Consider the following 21,311-nt stretch of genomic DNA (forward strand, 5'->3'; position numbering starts at 1 on the left):
CTCAGGAGGTCTCTGGTGCTATTTGCAAGCAGGCATGGGAAGAGGGCAGCTTGGCCTCCCTGGGGTGTGCTCTTCTTCTAGTTTCCCCTGGCATGTGTGGGAAAAGGCCTCTCCTACCTGCCCTTTTGTCTCCCTGGTGCAGCTTCCCTGCATGAGGCATCACATCGCCTGTTCAGGCGGAAAGCTGTAGGTGTATGGCAGGATTGCCCTTGTCAGTCTTTCTTGTGTTCAAGACAATGCAAGCTGAGGCTGAGCTTGTGGTGGGCTGAAACTAGCATGGGTAGCAGTCTGAGGACCTTGTAAAACCATCTGACCTTCTCAAGGGACTGACATCCCACAGGACCATCCCACAGGGGACCTTTCAGGAAAATCAGAGCCTCAGTCTTGGTATGGTGGCAGGCAGCTTATCATCCTTCTCCCGTTGCTTTAGTGCGTAAGAGACTGTGCTTGTGTTGTACAGATGCAGTGGGATGTGTCAGATATCCCAATTATTTATGTTTATCCTGCTCCTGGAGACAAATGTCCTGAAATTTCCTCTTTGCACTTGTGACATGAGACGGGAGGAGGGTGTGAAGTGCAGGACCTCCTTTTTGGAAGGCCACCATTCCAACTTTGAACCTTTCAGATTGCAACTTTGAGAGAGCACACAGTTGCAAGCTCAAGCTGTGGTCTGTGCTGTGCTTAGGAGTCCTGCTAATGGGGTTTTGCGCCTGGGGAAGTCTGAAATTGCGGTGTGTTGGGCCAAGAGGCTGGGTGGTTCCAGGCAAGGGGGGCCCTGACAAGGCTCAGGACCACAGGCATTGAAAGGGGACACTCCCTTCCCTTCACCCTGTTCTGCTTGGGCCAGCTTGAAGGTCTGAGTCAGGAGCTTGGCCAGGCGTTGGCAGGGAGCAGGGCCTTGGGACCGGGCTCTGGCAGAGGCTGCTGCCGTTCCTGTCCCAGTGGAGGAGGCCATGGGCACTGGTGGCTGTGGCAGAAGGGTCACGGTGCTCAAGGCCAGGCCGCTGTGCAGTACCGGAGGTCTCAGCTGGGCAGTGGCTGACCTTGCAGGGTTGATGCAGCCCCTTTTCCCTCCGTGTGCTCTTGGGCTCCAACTCGCCTCCCAGCCCTGGCTTGCGCTCTCAGCATTCCCATGCCTTTGGTTTGCTCATGATGGAGGTAGCCCATCTCCACAGCGCCCCACCAGCTCTCCCTTGACACTGGTGCTCAAGGAGCAGCGTTGCTGATGTAATGTCTTTTGGGATGCTGGTGCTTTACCTCTCTTTGGCTTGTGATTCGTAGGTGGCTGATTTCCGAGAGCAGCTGCTGTCCTGTGCTGGTGTGGGCCCTGCACGTGTCGTGGAGTTCTCCTGCGGTGAGTGTGCCGGGGTGGCAGGGAGGGGTCGTAATCCATGTCTGCGGGATTTGAGTGCTGCAGTTGGCCGTTAGTGCTGTTTTGTCAGCGCTCAAAGCAACGTGGCGTCTTTCATGGGCCACTCTGAGCAGGCCCAGTGTCAACAGGCAGTATGCCATCTTCCCAGGGGCTCAGGGAATGGAAGTCAGAACAGATGAGTGACTTAGGCAAATGTGTGGCTCACTGTACACAGGTAAAGCTGTTCAGCTGGTAGGGTTTGTGCACACAGCAGTGATGTTGACTCTCACTACTTGTTTTTGTCTTCAGGACACGTGATTCCTCCAGAAAACATTTTGCCCATAATCCTCTGCAGTGGTCCTTCCAACCAGCAGCTGGAGTTCACCTACCAGACGAGAGACCTGCCCCAGATGGTCAGTCTTCCTGTTGTTCCCTTTCTTGGTATCTCTTTTTTGCTTTGCATGCTTATGTTTCATAGGACAGCGTGCTCTCTGCTGGAAAGGTGGGCTAATCAAAAGCCGTGGCAGGGGAAGTCCACGGGATTTGAGGCAGGTGTGTTGCCACATAATTGGGAGAGAGGAGCAGCAAAAGGGATTTTGATCAGCCTGCTCAGAGGTAGCTATTGGAGATGAGGAGTACTAGCAGCTCGTTTGGCTGTACTGACCCTGTGTTTGCGTGCTGGACATCAGAAGGAGAGTTCTGACTGTGCTTCACAGTTTGAAGGGCTCAGTGACAGTGGAGCGTGGAGCCCAAACCATAGAGGTGGCAGCAGATGCTTCTGCAATTTTACCATCCTTTGGTGGGCCAGTAAGCACCCAATGCCAGACACTAGATCTGCTCTGCCCCTGCTGCATCTTCACCAGATGTCCTAGCTAGCTCTCTACATCTGTTCTAGTGTGACAGGTCCCATCCACTGCAACAACAGACATAAACCCTTCTTTCCTGAATAATCACTGCACCACAACAGTAACAGAAACCCTGGATTCAGAGGAAAAGCCAAGCAGTGAAGAGGTTTTTGGTAATTCCCAACTCCCAGAGAGAGCACTCTTCGACCTGGCATATTTTCCCACATTTTTCCTTCCCCCAAGGCATGTCACAGGGGAGGTGTGATCCTGGCGTTGAGCACAGAATTGGAGTGGCATTAGCTGGAGCTCGTGTCAGCTGCAATATGCTCTTGTCTCCCTTGCAGATGGATGAGACAGGCCGAATCCTTTGCAACCTGTGCAATGTGGTGCCAGGGGGCGTGGTGTGCTTCTTCCCCTCCTACGAATATGAGAAGCAGGTCTATGCACACTGGGAGAAAACAGGGCTGCTCACCCGCCTGGCAACTAAGAAGAAGGTAATTGTGCAGCCAGAAGCAGCTGGTACTTTAAATGGAGGTTTCAAAACTCAAACAATTATCTATGCATTATGGGCCTCTCTTGCTGAGTTGTTCTCATACTCTGCACAGCAGAGCGGATATTTATCTAGCCAGTCCCTCCAGTAATGAATAAATGATGCTTCCTGGGTGGCTGATCACTGAGCTGGGATCTAAATTAGATTAAATCTAGCTATAGATTCTTTAAGTGCAGCCTGTGTAGTGGCCATGGGGGGAGACAATCCTTGCTTTCCATAACCAGCAAGCTTGTTCCCATGTGGCTGGGGCCTGTTCATGTTGAGCTCTTATAGGGAATTTTTTTTTCCCAGGCTCAGCTGTGTGTCCTTTGCACATGAACCAGTACAACTAAAGGGTAGGCAGAATGGGACCAGACTGCATTTTGTAGGACAAATGGTGTTCTTCTGGTAGAAGTGCAGAATGGAGGATTAAAAGACTAGCAGTGGTGACTCCTGTTGGAGAAGTGATAAGAAATATTAAATGGGAAGATCACTGCAAACATAAAATCTTTGCAATGAGTCTCACAAGTATTTGGAGCTTGAGCATTGAAGATCAGGCAGTCCAGCTCTCTCAGGGTGTGGGGCAGGGGTCTTGGATCATGTGCCAGGGGCGGATAAAAAGGAATTATATATAGACTGGCTGCGACTTTTGTTTTACCAAAAGCTAAACGAGTTACCATATGGATTAGGAGAGCGCATTCCCAGGTATTTCATAGCCTTGGTGTGGGCATTCTGGCACATGGATCTGCCTGTAGGTTTCTGTGGTGGAAGCTTCTCTGTGTGTTGGTACAGCTGTCACTCATAGTGCCTTTTAGGTGCGTTCTGTCAGGGTCCCATGGTCTGCCTGGTGCCTCCAAGGCTTTGTGCCACAATCACGCAGTTTGCTCTGCCTTTCAACTCTGATTTGTTCTTGTTTGGCCTTTGCAGTCTCCAGCAAATTGGATATGCGTTAGCAAAGCAATTTAGTAGAAGTGCAGCAAGTGTGACTTTCAGCTGCCCACACACAAGATCATATCATAGCAGAGGAAGGTTAAAGTCTGTCTGCGGTAGCTGTGGTGAGATCACACTGAGATTATATATAAATTACACAGGGAAAAATAATTTAAATCAGAGGATTAAATAGCTGCTGTTTAATAAGTTAAATAGTCTTGATTTGTATATGTAATTGCCAATTATTTTTCTACTGAAAGACTGACTCTGGTTGGTAAAATTTGATAGTACTTCTTGCTAACCATGAGAAAATACATCCTTTAGGTTCTTTACTGTCATACAGAAGACAGATGTTGCACCTCTTGTTTACTAGGGAAACAACTTGTGATTTAGGCCAAGGTGCAGCATCTATCAAAATGCAGCTCAATTAACTTCAGGGGCTTTCAGTAACTAATTAGGCATGCTAGAATAACATAAAGAAATATTACTTTTTGTATGCTTTGCATACAAAACTTATTTATTCACTGGGGAAGGGGAGCTATTACTTGGAATTAATTGGTGATTCTAATTGATTGGTCCTGTCACTGTCTTTCAAGATCTTGCAGCTGGAGGGTCTCTCCACCTCATTGTATCTTTCTTCATAGGTGGAAGAGGTGCTCATTGCCTTTCAGCTCTCGGGTGACTTTTAACTTCTTGCAGAATTACCCAAGCCTGTCAAAGCTGAAAAGGGAATGTTGGAGGGGCAGGAGCAGCTGCTGCTCCCTTCAGAGCCCAGTTGAAAAGTGCCATAGTGAGCGAGCAGTGCTTTTTCAGGATGGAAGGGAAAGGTGCTGGTTGTTTTTTTCGGGCAATTTGCCCTTTCCTGATCTTAGCTCCATGTGCTGGGAGTAAAATGATTTGCTTTCTTCAAACTGTTTGCTTCCTGTTGCTGCAACTAATGCACTGTGCCTGTGACAGATCTTTCAGGAGCCTAAGAAAGCCAACCAGGTGGAGCAGGTGCTGGTTGAATACGCCAAGTGCATACAGGTGAGCTGAGCTGGCAGGCTGGCTGGAAAGTAGCATCCCAACTGTGTGAGGGGATGCTGCTCAAGTGGGCACTGCAGCATCTGACAAGAGGGGCTCTAGTTCTAGTGTGGGGAGCATTTCTGAAGCACAGAAGTCTTCCCAACTCTGGTTTAAGTTGCTGGTCTCTCTCTCCTGCAGCGCTGCAGCCAGGCAGGAGGGCAGATGACAGGGGCCCTGCTCCTTTCGGTAGTCGGAGGCAAAATGAGCGAAGGGATCAACTTCTCAGATGACCTGGGCAGGTAAGGTGGCTGCTCCCTGGAATGTGACTGCTGGGCTTGTGATGCTGTGACTCCAAGCAGGATGGACTTGCATGATAGAAAATCCTGGGGAGCGTGTGGTTTGGGCTGATGTTACGTGTTGTAAAACCCACTACTTTTCATGTGAGTAATGCAGTGTGGCTTGCTGTGCTAAATAATCCCTTGTTCTGGCACCCTGAATCCCTTTGCAACTCTTGGCTCAGAATGTGCTTGTCAGACTGCTGTGCTTTATTGCCGCCTTTGGTTTTCAGGGCTGGCTGTCTTTCAGGGGTGCAGTGACCTCTAATTTATCAGTCTATTGGCAAAGTGCTCTAGGATGAGACATTAAGAATAATGCAGTCCTCCCTTGCCCCTTGCAGGTGTGTGATTATGGTGGGAATGCCTTACCCCAACATTAAATCTCCAGAGCTCCAGGAAAAAATGACTTGGCTTGACAAAACAATGGTAACACAGACACACCTCCGCCTGTTTCACTTCTGCTTTTTAGTATTAATTTTCCTCCCAGTACATGAGTCCCAGGGCTTTGTTTGAAGATATTTTTTTTCGTCTTTGAGCTTTCCCTCATTTCCCAGACTGTGTGGTACTGAGGGCACAGCCTTCTCCACGCTGCACGTGGCCGTAATCACAGGGAAGAAGCTCAGTGGAGGGAACCACCACCAGGGCTTGCTGGGAGCTAAGGGGAACAAGGTCCCTTTGCCCCAGAGGAGGTTGCAGGGTGGTAGAAGCTGCTTGCCAGGATCACTTCTCCCTTTGGCTCACTTGTTCTTTCTCACTGCCCAACTGGGGATGCTGTTCCTGGGCAGCTGGGGACAAGTGTTCTACTTTCAAGGGGCTCTTGGGCTGGCTGTTTGTGGATGCTCGACATGGTTTTCTGACTGCAACCTTTGTTCTCCCCTTCCTTACTCTCAGCATGGGATCTGCAGGGGTAAAAGCATTTGTCTCACTTTGTCAGTAAGAGTCCCTAGTTCGATTTACATCTGCCTCACGTTCAGTCTTACCTGTTTTTTCTTTCCAGCCGAGAGCTGCTGGTCAGGCCCCTAGCAGAGTGCTGATTGAAAACCTGTGCATGAAGGCAGTAAACCAGTCGATAGGTAATTCATCCTTCCTTGGACAGGCTGGGGGATACGAAACGTGACTGCGCTGAAATAGGAGGGTGGGGAAAAGGGACGCAGTACCATTCAGTCTAAGTACAGATGACGGGAACATGAGCTTCCCTGCCTGAGAACAAACACTTGAGCGGGCTGGTTTAAGGTGGTTGTACTCTCTGTACAGGCAGGGCCATTCGCCACCAGAAGGACTTTGCAAGCATCCTGCTCCTGGACCACAGGTACGCCCGCCCTGCCATCTTTAACAAACTGCCGCAGTGGATCAGAGAGAGGACCCAAGTGAAACCGGCCTTTGGGTCAGCGTTTGCAGAATTAAGAAAGGTCAGAACTTGTATCTTATGTACAGCTACCAAAACTGTTTCCTGCTGTACTCTACTCAAATCTTCACTTAAGGCCAGGAACAAACTGTCTGGTTTTGTGTGTTTCTAGTTCCATCGAGGGAAGTCGGACACTTCATTGTGCGCACCAGAGAACAGGCTGTAGGTCAGCTCTGTGAGCTGCGCCTCTGAAGCACACTCGAAGTAACATGAGTTCGCACTTTTCTGTACCAAGAAGTTTGTGAATCTCTGCCTTCTGCCTCCTTTGTGGATGTTTGCTGTTCAGTATCTGAGTGCTATGATGGTGAGAGCCTTTATAACCAGGAGGGAAACTGGTTGGAGGTAGGTGAAGGCAGTAGCAGGACGCTCCTATTTATTTACAGCTGTTAACATTTTATTTAAATTGATAAAATATTTTCAAACCAAACACTTAAGTATGGAGAGTATAATTATTTTGAATGTATACATCTGCCTTTTCCTATCAACCACCAATGTAGGAGGCCTGATGACCAATGAAAACATAGAGCTTTTCACAAGAATTGTAAATTATCAGGCCGTTAGCTTGTGTCATATTGGAATTGCAGTCAGACTGGTAAGACACAGGGCAGCCATGGGTAACATTTATTATCCCCTTCTTTCTACCTTGCTTCAAGCAGGCAATAGATTCAAGGAGCAGTTCATTCTTTCAAGTGGAATAAAGATAAAGCCATAATACAGCACAGTGCTTCTCCTTTGACCATGCATTAGCACAGGATTGCTCTTTTTACTGCCTAGATTTCTGAATTCAAAGTAATTTTCTGTGGAAAATAGTAAGTAAATAAGTTGATGTTTTTTTGGTGGTTGGTTTTTTGTTTTTTTTTTTTTTTTGTGGGTTTTGTTTGGGTTTTTTTTGTTGTTTTTTTAGTGCAACATTCCTAGGGTTCTTTCCTAGGTCATGGATCCATGCTGGAAGGCAGCAATAACAATAGGGACAGCTCTGTCACCCCACAGTCGTCCCCAGCTCTTTCTGTCATCCTGAGCAAGTTTTCCCAGGAGCTGTTTTGCCTCCTTTCCAGTTCCAGCAGCTGGATGCAATTTCTCAGGACTCTTTTTCAATGAAAAAAATGCACTTAAAATTAGACACAGAGCAGGTACCTAGTCCCTACATGTTAATTAGCCCCCTCAGGGAAAGCAGTAGCTGCTTCTGAGAAATGTCCATTGTGAGTCTCCTGCCCCTTCAGTGGGTGCAAAGCTGCAGTGTGGCACAAGCTCTGCCTTAACCCCAGTGACTGCAGCAGCAGCACAGTCCCCACCTGAGATGAGATTGGACAGCTGGGCTTTCCCTGGAGACACTCTTAATTGAGCACACTTCCCCCTTTTACCAAAGTGAAGGCTGTAACAACCTGCTGCCTTCAACTTTATTGAAATTTTCAGATGGCAACAGGCAAAGAATTACCATAAGCCAGGTACAGAAAGAAAACCAGCAAGTGCAGAGGCACTAGGAATTAGACCTCTGTAAAAGTACACACATTCTCCTTCTCTCTTCTGGCAACAACCAAGCAAACAGGAGCTTCAGCAAGCAAGGAGAGAAATGAAGCAAGAGCTGTTTGCCTGCAAGAGCTGCTTTTGCAGTTGTCACTGGTCACATTAGGAAAGACTGAGGGCCCTTTAAATCAGGAGCAGTGCTAGTTCCGATCCTCTGAGCACAGGCCCCCACCACTGCCTGCCAGCTAAGGCAGGATTTATTGTGGCAGGGCGAGCAGCAGCAGCATTTGAGATGGAATGTAGGGTTGGGGGTGGAGAATAGCAGACAGCAGAAGAAAAACCGTTATTGCTAACTGTAACCTCAGCAGCAGTTAGCTCCTGTTGCTCCTGCTCTTCTTCGAAGAGAAATGACGGGGTCTCCCTGCCATGCCAGGGCCCACTCTCCAGGATGTAGTTCGACAGGCTGAGGTCTCTCAAAGGTGCTTAGTTTAAGAGTCCTGGGATTCACACTGACACTCAACTGACCCTCTCTATGACTCCCAATCATCCTCATCCTCCTCACCCACAGGCTGCTGGGGGGGTGGGAGAGGTGGTATTGAGTCTGACATACGAGCAAAGGCACCAGCAGGATTTCCAGGAGCATCAGGATTTCCGGAGGCTCCCGGCCCTTTCCCTGAAATACCTGTGAGGGATAGAAAAGCACCAGTGAGTGACACCTGAGGACTGGGGAACACAGGCTCAGCAAAGGAGAGGCGGGGGGAAAAAACACATCTCATACCACTGTTCCCAGAAGCCAGGTAGCCTGAGCAAGCAGAACGTCCAGCACTCCAACACACTTAAACCTCCCCATGGTCCTGCACAAGGGCTCATTTAACTAAAACTGCACCTCAACAAGTCCCTGCCCTCCTCTGCCCCATGCCAGCTGCTGAGGGTGGACACTGCCACTGAATGCCCTGGGTACCTGCCAAGGCTCTGGGGCCACTTGTGTGCACCCATGGGCAAGGGACCCAGCTGCCCCAGCACTGAATCAAAAAAAGCTATCTTTGTCCCTCCATCATAGGCAGCTTTCAGAGTCCATCCTCTGCCTCAGACTTCCAGCTGGACTTGAGGTGGAGATCCCCCTGTTCACCCTCTGGAAAGACACTCCCAGCCATGCTGTGTCACACTCAGTGGGGAAAGTGTCTCTGTTTCTAGGGCTTTCTCCCTGTTTCCTAGGGGGAAGGAGCAGCCCACCCTGCAGGACAGTACCTTTGCGCCTCAGCACCAGCTTGTTGAAGAGGTCTGACATCAGATCTCCACCCTGTCCTGTAGCTCTCACTGAAACAGAGCAAAACAAGTCAGACAAGAAGCAGCATCAGCCTGAACCAAGCACTACAGCAAAAGTACTCTCTTGCAGTACTGCCTTCAGACTAAAGGAAAAAAACCACCACATAATCTCTAATCCTGTGTCCCACCCTTAATCTCTCCCACTGCAGTCCAGTTTCAGGTCAGGAAAACACTAGGCACTGCAGGGTAGCAGCATCTTCTGTGGAAATCCAAGAGTGGAATTCCTTGAGGGGCAAGAGGGGCTGGGTATTTGCAGTCTCATTCTGCCAAACCAGCTCCATCAGTACCCTCCCCAGCTGCCCAAACCAGAGCTTGGCCCTGCCCCTCCTGACCCCACGCAGTACACGTGAAACTTCTACACATGCCCTGAGGCAGAGCGGGTCTCCATCAAGAACATGAATGCCCTTCCTGGCAGATGGGGTTTAGCAAGTTCACAGAGCTTTGGCTGAATGGGAAACACTTGAAATCTACACCGGCCTGTGAGAAGAGACAACACCTTTCCTCTCTGTATGTTCACTGTGCTCCTGGCTTGCACATTTCCTCCACCACCTACAGCTCCCCAGCCTGGAGCAGAGAGAAAGGAAGGTCTCAGCACCTTGTTCTTGCTCCTTCTGCTTCTTCTTCTCCAGCTTCCTCTCCTTGACGCTGCGGAGGTTGGCCTTCCCAATGCCACCAGCCTGGCGGATGGACTCCAGGAGACTGGCACGCCCAGTAGAGGGGTTCACCACCTCTTTCGGGGCTCCCTGGACTGAAGCTGCAAGGACAGGAAGGACAAGCAGCAGTGGTGGGTCAGTGCACCAGCTACAGCTTCACCACAGAAAGGGCTGCTCCAATACACCACCAGCTTCTGCCTGGTGCCCAGCCAGCAGCAGCTCTGCCAAGGGGGAACTGAAGGTTTGCAGCTCCCAGGCAGCCAGGAGCAGCTTCATCTCCCACCACAGCTTCCCTCCTCTGCTGGAAGGCTGGGAAGCCACAGGGAACCAACTAAGGACATTGGTTGCACATTAGGAAAAGGTTCTTCACCCAGAGGGTGGTGAAGCACTGGCACAGGCTCCCCAGGGAGGTGTCATGGCCCTAAGTCTGACAGTGTTCAAGAAGAGACTGGACAAGCCCTCAGACACATGGTGTGAGCTGTGGGGTTGTCCTGTGCAAGGACAGGAGTTGGACTCGATAATCCTTGTGGGTCCCTTCAACTCAGCACATTCTATGATTCTAAAGACACGGGCTGAAGCCAAGGAGTCAGATTCTGCTGGGGAAACTGTGGAGATGCCCGGCCCTTACCTGCAGGCACTGCACTGCTGTTCTCCTCGCTCGCTGTCCGGGCTGGCTCAGAGGGGGCTGTGGGCTGGGGCAGGGGCGGTGGAGGAGGCACAGTAGTTGGCATCGCAGGAGGTGGTGGGGGAGGTGGTGGTGGAGGAGGTGGCAATAGCACAGCATCTTGAAGGTCTGAAAGATGAAAAAAGTTGTATCCGAGGCATCCCAGAGGACAGCACACTTAAGGCTTCAGCTCAGAGCTTCACATGCCTCAGTGGCAGCAGCTCAGAGTCCTCAGCAGGCACCGTGCAGCATCTCTTAACAGCAGCAGGGCCAAGGCAGAGCTTGAGATACCCTACTCTGCCCCCTCAGCTCATCCCAGTAGGCCTGCCCAGCTTGCCCCAGGGCACTACACAGGCTACCAGCAGGCCAGTTCCTGCACACCACACTCCCCACTCCCCAGCCATGCAGGGGGTGAGGGAGCTGAGGGCCCCAAAGTCTGGCCAGCACTTGAGCAGGTTTCAGCTTTGACTCAGGCCCAAGCACAAGCCATAGATATCTCAAATATCCATCTTGAAATCTCTACCAAGGGATTTTCTGCCTTGTCTCCATCTCTAGCAATCCCTGCCTTCCACTTTCACAGTATCTTGGGATCAGGAATTAGATGTACCTGGTTGCAAAGGCTCCACCGATTCTGTGTTGAATGTGGGCAGCTCTGGAATAGCACTGCTAGGGGCGGACGGTGCGATGCCAGGGCCCAGGTCAGCACTGTACATGAGATCTGCAGCAATGCCGGGCAGGTCTGGCAGGTAGGATGGCACATCGATCTCGGGGACCTGGCCCAGATCTGGCACATAGAAGTAATTTTCAGCTACCTAAAAGAAATGCGAAGCAGAAAAGATAAGGCAGTGACTACACACTTGCTTTCCCTTATAGCAAACAGGGGCACTGCAGGGAACAGCAGTCAGAGCTGGGCTTGTGTGCCTTAGTGCAGTGGCCGCTCATCAGCTACCCCTACAGCTCTTCACTCCTGTCCTCTGGCAGCTCCTGGTGCTCAGAGGCCACCCCCTGCAGACCAGGGTGGGAAAAGGCAGTCTGCAGGAGGAGGGAGAGGTGCAGGGCTCTTCCCAGTTTCTTGCAAGTGGACTGTCTCCTCCTCTGAAGGTTTTATGTACTAACTTTTGCAGCCTACATAAGTCAGCCCCTTCTCCTCCTAAAGAGAATGGTGCCTGAACCACTGCTGAGATTAAGACACAGAGAAGCACGAACAAGTAGTTGCAGAGGTTTGCTTTTGTGTTTAACACAAAGGCAAAACTACCAAAGGTGTACTCTGAAAAGGGGGCCTTGTTTACTATACACACTGCCATCTCTCCCAGTTCAACACAATGAGCAAATGGCCCCCCAGCTCATTTCCCCAGCCCCAAACCACACGCTCAACCACGCACCAGCAAAGCTCCAGGTAGAGCCATCTCCAGGTGTCAGGTACAAGGTCAGTCACATGTTGGGGCAGATGGATTGGTGCACTGCCTGCCCCATGTCCGCATCAAGCACAAACCCTTTACTCAGTCTGTCTGGCCCGTCTGTTTGCACCAGCAGGAATGATGGGGATTAGACCTCTTCCCAGGCACCTTCTAGCAGTAGCAACTCACCCTCAGAGTCATCATGAAGCTTAGGAGTTAGCACAACTGGGATGATCAAGTGATGAAGCCTTCAAACTCCGCTACAGCCCTGAGGTCTAGCACAGAGGTGTCAAACTCATTTTCATGTAGGAGTAGTTACATTTATACAGTCCTAAAATTACATTCGGCCCTTTGAAGGCAACCACAAGGCTGATGTGGCCGCTAGTGAAAATGAGTTTGGCACCCCCGCTCTAGCACCAAGGTGAATTGATATCACATTTCTCACACCACTCAGCAGAGGCTTGAGCAGAGAGAAACACCTGCCAAGTTTGAGGGTTTTGTCTCACCCATCAAGCTCTCATCAGGGCTTCAAGCACAAAAACATGCAATGGACTTCTGAAAAGTGAGATACTCTGCAGTCCCATGAGGGGCTGTTTTCCTACCTGCTCTGCACCCTACAGAAGCCCTCTTCTCTCAGAGAACTGAGTGCAGTCCTCTGAAGGGGAAGCAGCTGCATCCCCACAGCAGCATCTCACCTGTCGGTCCAGCTGTCCCCTTTCCGTGATGGAGAGAGGAGCATCAAAGAGCTTCTCTTCTGTCTCTGTTTCCAGAGCCACATGGGTCTTGGACACTGCTCCAGCCAGAGGATCCAGGAAAACATACTTCTTGTACCTAAGGGTAGAAGACAAATACTTCAGTGATGCTGCCTCAAGAGCCAAGGCCAGAAGAAACAGGGTACCCAAGAAGGCCTTGGAGGTGGAGACCTCCTGACTCACTGATGAAGGTGGAACATGTTAGGCCTTCCTGTTTCCTTCTTTTAGTCCCATTTTCCTGTCTCACCTCTCCAACACCAGGAGGGGACCAGCTCCTCACCCTACCATTGCAGCCTCCACATTCATTCTAAAGCAAAGCCCCACTGCACTGGCATCATTACCAAGCTCTCCCCTTCCTACCACCTGGCCTGAAACCATCCTGCAGCAGGATACTAGTCTCTCCTGGTGACTTGTCCCTCAAGGTCCAGGAGGAAAGACAAAGAGGGGAAATAATCCATGGCTCAGAAGAAGAAAGAAGATGTCCAGCAGCTGAAAGCTCAGGAAGGGCTTAAAGAAGCTCTGCAATATGAGCAAAGCCCAATGGGAAAGGGAACTGCAGTGAGGGAGGCAGTGGAGACATTACAGCAGCAAGAGCAGTAAAGCGTTGCTGTGAGGAATCATCAGGAGAAGGAGCAGTACCCAAGCTGGCACATGGGGCAGAGAAGAGCAAGAGTGACGGCAGCTCAAGGCTGGAGAGAAATGACAGGAAAAAACTAAGTCTGGAAAGAGAAGTACAAAACTGGGTTGAAAACAGCTGAGCAGAGGATCAGGCGCAGGCAGAACAACTTCCATCCAACAGAAAGAGTGGGGAAGGGTTGCTAGCTGGAAGCCAGCAAAGAGGTACCCAACCCTGTCCTATCTGGAGCCTGATACGTCAGACCCCCAGGAAAGCACGCAGTTACTGCTGCCCCCAGGGCAGGAGAAGCCCCTCTGAGGACAAGCACAGCACTGCTCCAGCTCTCACAGGTTCTCGGTGGTGTTGAAGAGCAGCAGGGAGCTGAGGGAGCTGATGTTCCTGGGGAGGCTGCCAAGGCCTTCTTCTGCGTCATCCTCCTGGTGAATTTTGGTGCTCACACACACAGGGAAGTACTTGAGCTTCTCCTGCAAGAAGACAGATAACAGGTGGTAAGACACTAAACCCACAGCTGCTGAGAGCTCTCCCCAGCCACCACAATGCTGGATGCACTGCAAGGTCTGGGAACCTTGCTGCTTCCTTTCCACCTCCCTCTGAGCAAGGAAGCACATGGACAACATTGCAACCCCACACTCCGGACAAACCTCAGCAGTTCAGACTCACAGCACGTGCTTTTGGTGCCATGGATAGGTCATATTGAACAGGTGTTGCTGTGGCAAGGATCAACCAAAATAAAACCACTCGGGCTCTATAGCCAGAGGCAGGGATCAAGCACCGCAATCTAAAAGACATTTGTTACGGTGTCTCCAACTACTAGACATTTTCATGCAAGCAGAGTCCCCCAAACATCTCTATTACCTCTGCTATTCTGCCTTCTGTTGGTGTTTTAAGAGATGCGATCCCACTGGTGGAGTATGCAGGGAAGGCAAGGAAAAAGGGGTTAGGAGAAAACAGAGCGCCTGCGTCAGGCAAGAGATCGGGCAGAAGGGAGTGCGCGGGGTGGAACGTGTGCCAGATGGTTTTCCAAAGCCTGAGGGATTTGCAGGAGTTTTCAACTCTAATGAACTGAAATCTCCTCTCTCTCAGTTCTAAAACTTCATGCATAATATATAGAGCTCCCTTTAGAAAAGGACTTATTACATCTGAACTGCTTGACTTTTATAGAACAGAGGAATTGCCATCCCAGATCAGACCAGTGTTCCAGCTAGCGTGACAGTGCCCACTGCCAGATGCTCAGAGGGATGAAGCTCAGCGCCTGCAGCAAGCTTTGCTGTCAAGGGAGGAAAAGCTTCAGTTCCTGAACCCAGAGACAGCCTGGGATGGACAAATCTCCACTCCAGACCCCTCCCCACACCTTTCCTCAGCCCTTTCACATCTCCTGTTCTTCCTTCACAAACGAGGACAAGCAGCCTGGCAGCTCCGAGATGGTAAGTGGTGGCAACACAAGAAACCAGAGCACTAACCAGGACAGTTTGTCATGTTAAATAACCGGCCACGCTCTTGTGGTTTGCTTCTGTGACCAGAAGATGATCCTGTCCACAGCTTCCTACTGCCTCTCTACTTCCAGCATCCCTGCTCCATTCCATTTTCTGAGCCCTCTTTCTCTCTCTGTACTTGTATGGGGGGCATGGAGACCCCATCTAAGATCACATCTCAGTGACATAAGCAGTTTCTGTGATCGAAATTTCAGGCTTGAATTTGGTAGCCAGAAATCCTGGGAAATGGCTTAGTCACAGCTCAGTTAATCCACTGAGAGTTCGTATGATGATCTGAATCTATAAAATGCTACAAGAAAAGACATGGGAGGTTTTGATTTCATTTTTTTTCCCCCACATAACTCATTCCAAGTTGTGAAACGTACACTGAAATAAACATCTTGCATTTTTACAGAAGCAAGTAGGCAAAAATACATAAATTGTTATTTAGAGACTGTGGAAGCAGATTCAAAAATAAAGGTTCTTTTGATCATTAATATTCATTTCCCAATGTTTAATTTTTTAAGCATGAGGGAGTACTGACGTTTGTGCTAGAACTGTTCACACACACTTAGCCCTCAAGTCATATATATATTTTTTTAATTCTCTCTTTGTAGATTTCAATTAGCACTGGAAGACTCTGCGTCACTTTAAGGGTGTAGTGAGAAACCAACCATTACATACATTTACTTATCAGTCTCATCTAAGGCAGTTAAAAAAGCACTGAGCATGAGTATGTGAGGCTCTACATAATCCTTTTAATTTAAATGCCACCAAAGTGCTAGTCTTACTTAAGTACCCAGATCTGTTTGGAAATTTAGAACAGCTACATACCATCAATAGTATCCTGCAACTGTGAATTCCACAAGTTAACATGCCATTTAATAATTAGTTTTCTTATAGGGACATTAAGGCCTTAAGCCAAAGGTTCAGCAACCTCAATATATTGAAGTCATGGGGGGTACTTGAATGCTCAAACACCCCAACCTGGGGTTTGGCACCTGGCAGGATCACACCCCTACGGATGCTGCATTTCTGGGCATTTCTCTTCCTAAGAGCCTACAGACAAAAACACATAGTCACTTTGGTTCTTAAGTTTAATTAAGCACACAGTGTTGCAAAGGGAATTGGCATGAAACACCAGAAACCCCATTTTCCCCATGCCAATGGAGTGCTGAGGCTACCTCAAAAAACACTTGAAGATGAGCAAGTGCCAAAAACTTTGTTTAACCTCCCCATGCCCAGGGTAGGCTCCAAGAAAGGCAGAATTCACAAGGACATGCCAAGTTACTGACATTTTTGAAGCCTATCAAGCTTACTCCAGCAGTGGACTGTAACTTTTGCTTGGACATCTTCCCAAGCCCATCTTCCCAGGCAGATCACATCTCCCATCCTATTTTCCAGCCTCCTGAGGGGCACTTGCAGCACCCAGACACAGCTCCCACCACAAGGGCAGTGCCCAGTGCCTGAGAAGCCCCCAGGGCTGCAGCCAGCTCACTGCTGAACCCCATCTAGCTGCTACTACAGCAACATGCAAAGCAAGTGGCTTCCCAGGCTTATCACAGGGACCTTGTTTCCGGCACTCCTATCCATCCGTGCTTACCTTACCAACCTAAACGGTGTCCTCTCAACAGCTGAGTTTTCACTTGCTTGGGGTGCGGAGAGGAAAAGGAGAATTTCCCAGGAGGGAAGCTTTTTAAAATAAACTGCAGAATCTCGCACATTTCCAACTCAGCTGCTTTCCCCCAGAGCACAAAACCTAAACACCGAGCACAGGCTGCCACCACTTACCCTCAAACTGACACAAGCAGAGCTTGCTTTCCTGGTGGGCAGTGTGTGTGTGCATGCACGAGAGAAGTTAGCAAAGGCCACTGTGACCGCTCGCAGCAAAGAGGCCCTCATTAGAAGTGAAAACAGGCAGTGAGCCTCTGCTGAAAGCCCTGAATAATTGAGGAGGGCACAAATGCAAACATCGGACTTCGCTCTGTCACATCTCATTACTGCAAGGCATGTCAGGGTCTGTGCTCAGCTATGGCCAAGAAGGTTCTGTCCCCCTGGAACATGGTCAGATCTCGGCCACAGCGAGTCCTGCTCTGCATGGCAGCTGCTCCTGGCGCAGGCCCCTCCATCGTCCATCGGCTGGCAGCCACAGCCGCATCCCCATGGCCCCCAGAAGAGCTGCAGGAGCCAGGGCATGCGTGAGCTTGGCAGGGATAACAAGACTGACACATGAAGTAGGGTCGGCAACGCCAGAGAAAGACCAACAACCCCAAGGGAGGATCAAAAGATGGGTCACAGGAGGTGAAGAACAAATGCAAACATCTCTCGGGGCCTGCAACAAAATCCCTCTGGTGGCAGCAGCCTTGGCACGAAGAGCAGAACATGGCAATGGTACTGAGACTACCTGGGACAGAGAAGAGGTTGCACTGCGGGCAGATGGCCAGGGCAGCAGGGAAGGACACGCAGAGCCTGCTGGAGCCAGCGGGCCAGTTGGATGGACACACTGTTGGCTCTTTGCAGGACACCACTATTTTACCTCTTCTCAATCTCCACCCTGTGTGAGAGGGCACCAGCCATTCAGGGTGGGAGAGCAACTCCCCTGCCCACTCACCACCTACCTCTGCTCCCAAAACACGCTCTCACGGGCTGGGGCCACCAGCCAGACACCATGGCCATCATCGACCTCACCTGGCCAGCCTGCAGCAGGTCCTACATGGCTCTGCCCTGAGCTACTACCAGGGCTCAAAAAAAGCACAAACCCTGCTCGAGCTTGCCATTTGCCCCTTTGGCCAGCAACCCCGCTTCCCTGGCCTGGCTGAAATATTCATAGCTACCTCACTGTGTGAGGTCTCAACTCCATTAAAACTCAGGAAAGTTTAGCGTGATAAATTATTCAGTGCCAGCTTTATTTTTGGGCCAAGGCATGCAAGGATGAGGAATGAAGTCTCTTTAGGGGTGGAGAGCAGGGAAGTTGTCAGGTTCATCCTTAACCCACTAGGAAAAGCACATCTGCTACTCTTGGCACAGCACACACAGAGCAACTTTTAAACCTTAAACACAGCAACTCTTCCTCCTCTCCTCCCAACCCAGGGGTGTTGATTGAAATTGCTGGTGACTCCTTTGGTAGCATTTCCTGCCAAACCCACCACTTCTCAGACCTCCCTAAGAAACTCCTCTCTGCCACTCAATCCACAGGCTAAAAGGGAACTCAATACTTCAGGATGTCCCTCAACACCACCAGCTGCAGGCATCTGTGCTATGGGCACAGTTGGAAGTCCCAGCTGTGCAGGATACTGATAGATTCAGCCTCTCTCTAAGGAGCTTGCAACCTACAATAGCTCACAAGGCAAAGGAAAAACAAAGCACACACCAAAAAAAAAAAAAATGTAAGGAAGCAAAATTATTTCTCCCTTCCCCTCAAAACTTAGCTGGGAATGAGGGAGGGACAATACTCAAGTGCAATGCCTTCCTGGGACAGAAAAATGCTCTAATGACTTCTTTTTCTCCTGACACATTCACAAGCACTTTTACTTTTCCATTCTCACCATTGCCTACATTAGAGCCTTCAGAAACTATTTTTCAAACCATTATGATCCTGTTCCCAGCTGCCTTGCTATGCACAGCCAAAGCCTTAAGCCCGGCTTGCAGCACCCGCCCACACCGCTGCAGGAAGCAGCGGCGTATCAGGACATGGAACCGCTGGGGAGAGTAGGCAGCTGAGCCACCCAGGGCACCCAACCACCATGCCAAGGTCTGGTACTGACACTGCCCCCTCAAACGGGCAGCTCCGCAAGCTTCCCAGCCTGATCTCACATGCCCCCACCAACAGGCCAAGCTGGAAAGATGCTCTGCTCCCTGCCTATATACTAAAGGCCTCGTCTTCCTCATCAAAGAGACTAACAGCCTCCCAGCTTTTCTTGGCTTGTTCATTTCAAGGTGTGTTCTCCTCCTCCTTACCTGCAGACCTTTCTCATCCAGCACTCGGTGTTTGCTTTGAATCTTGTGTCTTGGCCATTTCTGTTTAGCTGGGTCTTCTGCACCAGCAAAAATTGAACTGTACTCCTGCAGTCGTTCAGGGGCTGGATACTTGGCACTGGAAAATACCTGTGGAGAGACAGGGAGGGACTGAAAAAAAGCAAGTAAGTAATCCTACACTACAGAAACACATGGAGCGGAGTATACACGCAATCTGTGTTGCTGTGGGGAATGGACAGCCTTGGAGTCAACAGGTTCCTCAGGGCTACCTGCACAGATTCAGTTACGCATGGACTGTCACTTCAGAAAGTAAAAGTGCCAGAACTTCTCTCTCTATATAAGTACGAGGATATTATAGGCTTCCACTGGCTGGAGAAGAATTTGAAACACTGTATTAAACAGAGGAATAACAAGGAAAGAAGAGTTTTCACGAGTTTTACATGGCCCAACAAGATTAAAATGTAGTAAGGGGAGGCTCTCTAAAAGAGCTTGTGAACCTGAAATGAGAGGATGTTGGGCTCTGCTCAGCACATGCCTTTTCTCTTTCTCATGGGGAAGGTGGAGCAGCAATTTATAAAGGTCTCATAAGGCCAGGAGCTGTGGGGCTAACTGGTCTAAAAATCATTAACTGTCCAAGTCAGGAAGCAGCTTCTCATCACAACCCTGCTCAGCAGCAAGGCATGGAGAGGTGAGCAGGCAGCAGCTGCGGCAGTCGAGCACCTCTTCTTCTCCAGAGCTTACATAAAGAGTAAAGTGAGAAGGTGGAAGGGAGAAGGGAGGCCATGCAGCCTTCAGTGAAGTCTTACCTTAATAGCCTTCTTGCTGCCCTTTATCTTCTCAATCTTTGCTTGGGCAAGTGTGACTCTCTCACCAATTGCCTGAAGCTGTGCCCGGCTGGCCTCCACCCGCTGAGAGATCCTAGGAGGCAAGAACTTTTAAGGTGAAGAATCCAGAGGCAGAGATTTTTTTTAGCAACAGCCAGTGCCCAGGTCCTCAGGGAAGGGCGTGAACCTGAGTGGACTGGACTGTTTCATACAGTAAAACAGTGCTGAGATATGCTTGTCTCAGTCCTATTGAGAGCGTTATGTACTCTGATATGAAGGTAAGTCTAGTCGATGACCCACAGCACAATGTCCCTGCAGCTGTTTGAGGCATAGCACAGAAAGATGGAGAACTTTGGCTTTTTTGCAACAGCAGTTATCAACTGCCAACATATTTTTAATAAAAGTGACCTGTTAAAAATTAAAGGTAACACATGCCAGGGAGCAGACTTCAGGAGTCACAAGGCTTATCCTGTCCTCTATTATACCAACAGTTTGTTGCACGACTTCTTCCACGTTCCTTCGCAGCTTTGTGATTTGGTTTGCACATCAGTTGAACAACATTGAGTCCTCATTTGGAGCAATAGAGCAGGCTGACTTGTGTAATCTTTGCATAACCAGATCAGCACCAAATGCTTTGCAACCGAGCTGAAAAGCACTCTGTGGCAGCAGGGGATAGCAGTCACCGGTTAAGCACCTCTTGGGGTCACCATGTGGACATATTCCTTTCCAACAAAGCTTACTGCAGATGCCTTGCAGCCAGGGGCATGACTCACACAGGTTCAGCCAGAAGCTAGGAGGGACATCGGAACCAGGCGTCACCTACAGGTAACTATGGAGTCACCTTCTTGGAAGGGACCTTCCCTCCCCGTGCAGGATCTCCTGAGCTTCAAGCTCAAAAAGCTAAAAATTGTTCGGAATCTTCACCCCTCTAAAGAAACCAGCAAAGATTATTTTTTATGGCTATGCAATCCATTAGGATAGCTAGCACTCCACTTCAGCAATGTTTTGTAGCAATGAGTTCCATCGGATCATTTTATGCCTGTAAAAATCACTCTCAAGTATTGTCCTTAAATTTCACCAAAAATCCCTCTTTGCTTTTGAGTGCTCCCATGCTTTTTTTTTTCTTTCCACTCTGTATAATTCCTTTTAGTAACAAATTTGACATCAGCAGTGATCCATGATTCCATTTTCAAACTGTACCAAAACTGTCTTCTCAAGTATTTTCACTCTGTGCAGCACACTCCCTATTACAGTAGAGAAACAGACTCCACTAAAGCCCCCCACTGTGGGTAGCAAAAAACCAGCAAGTACCAGCAGCCTAGTCACCTTGTATCGTTCTGAAAGACCCCTACTTCCTTCTCCAAACAGCCTTAAGTGTTTCTATTTCTTTATAGCCATGCACCCCTCTTTCTGGAGAGATGAAAATCCTTCCTTATACATACGGTAGGAGAAGACACAGCCTGCTTCTATTTCATTCTTTTGGAGTGGGAGATGAGCAAAACTGAACCTTGTGAGATTCTCCCTCTCCGATTTATTCTCTGTTTCCCCATCCTTTTATTTTAAATACAGCCTAACAGCTTGTATTTTGTACCAATACTAAGTACAAATCTGTCCATTATTTCCTTCCCACATCCTCCCTCCGTCTCAGTGGAGTAAGTCCACATAACTTACACACTTGATAGATTCTCAGAGTAGTTTCTGTTGTTACTTTCAGTGTGCATTTCCTAGCACCTGTCTGCAACAAATT

At 49.4% G+C, this 21,311-nt stretch overlaps 2 protein-coding genes across 9 annotated transcripts in view; one reads left to right on the forward strand and one right to left on the reverse strand.

Annotated features, from left to right (window-relative positions):
* Positions 1–7,231, forward strand: part of DDX11 (DEAD/H-box helicase 11) — a 33,707-nt gene extending 26,476 nt beyond the window's left edge. For 3 of the 4 annotated variants that reach the window (XM_065035316.1, XM_065035303.1, XM_065035325.1), the window contains 9 exons: positions 1,282–1,354; positions 1,661–1,764; positions 2,541–2,690; positions 4,613–4,681; positions 4,859–4,959; positions 5,337–5,421; positions 5,993–6,068; positions 6,250–6,404; positions 6,513–7,231. In XM_065035316.1, coding sequence (XP_064891388.1) covers positions 1,282–1,354; positions 1,661–1,764; positions 2,541–2,690; positions 4,613–4,681; positions 4,859–4,959; positions 5,337–5,421; positions 5,993–6,068; positions 6,250–6,404; positions 6,513–6,566 — 867 coding nt within the window. In that variant the 3' untranslated portion in view covers positions 6,567–7,231. The remainder of the gene's footprint in view (positions 1–1,281; positions 1,355–1,660; positions 1,765–2,540; positions 2,691–4,612; positions 4,682–4,858; positions 4,960–5,336; positions 5,422–5,992; positions 6,069–6,249; positions 6,405–6,512) is intronic. The other variant, XR_010467122.1, reaches the window with a different exon arrangement.
* A 524-nt stretch (positions 7,232–7,755) lies between these two features.
* Positions 7,756–21,311, reverse strand: part of WASHC1 (WASH complex subunit 1) — a 47,017-nt gene continuing 33,461 nt past the window's right edge. For all 5 annotated transcript variants that reach the window (XM_065035336.1, XM_065035360.1, XM_065035344.1 and 2 more), the window contains 9 exons: positions 19,547–19,658; positions 18,723–18,869; positions 13,621–13,757; positions 12,600–12,735; positions 11,115–11,319; positions 10,472–10,636; positions 9,786–9,944; positions 9,113–9,181; positions 7,756–8,546 (listed from right to left, as the gene is read on the reverse strand). In XM_065035336.1, coding sequence (XP_064891408.1) covers positions 8,395–8,546; positions 9,113–9,181; positions 9,786–9,944; positions 10,472–10,636; positions 11,115–11,319; positions 12,600–12,735; positions 13,621–13,757; positions 18,723–18,869; positions 19,547–19,658 — 1,282 coding nt within the window. In that variant the 3' untranslated portion in view covers positions 7,756–8,394. The remainder of the gene's footprint in view (positions 8,547–9,112; positions 9,182–9,785; positions 9,945–10,471; positions 10,637–11,114; positions 11,320–12,599; positions 12,736–13,620; positions 13,758–18,722; positions 18,870–19,546; positions 19,659–21,311) is intronic.

The sequence above is a fragment of the Columba livia genome, chromosome 1, assembly GCF_036013475.1.
Source record: "Columba livia isolate bColLiv1 breed racing homer chromosome 1, bColLiv1.pat.W.v2, whole genome shotgun sequence".
NCBI lineage: Eukaryota > Metazoa > Chordata > Aves > Columbiformes > Columbidae > Columba > Columba livia.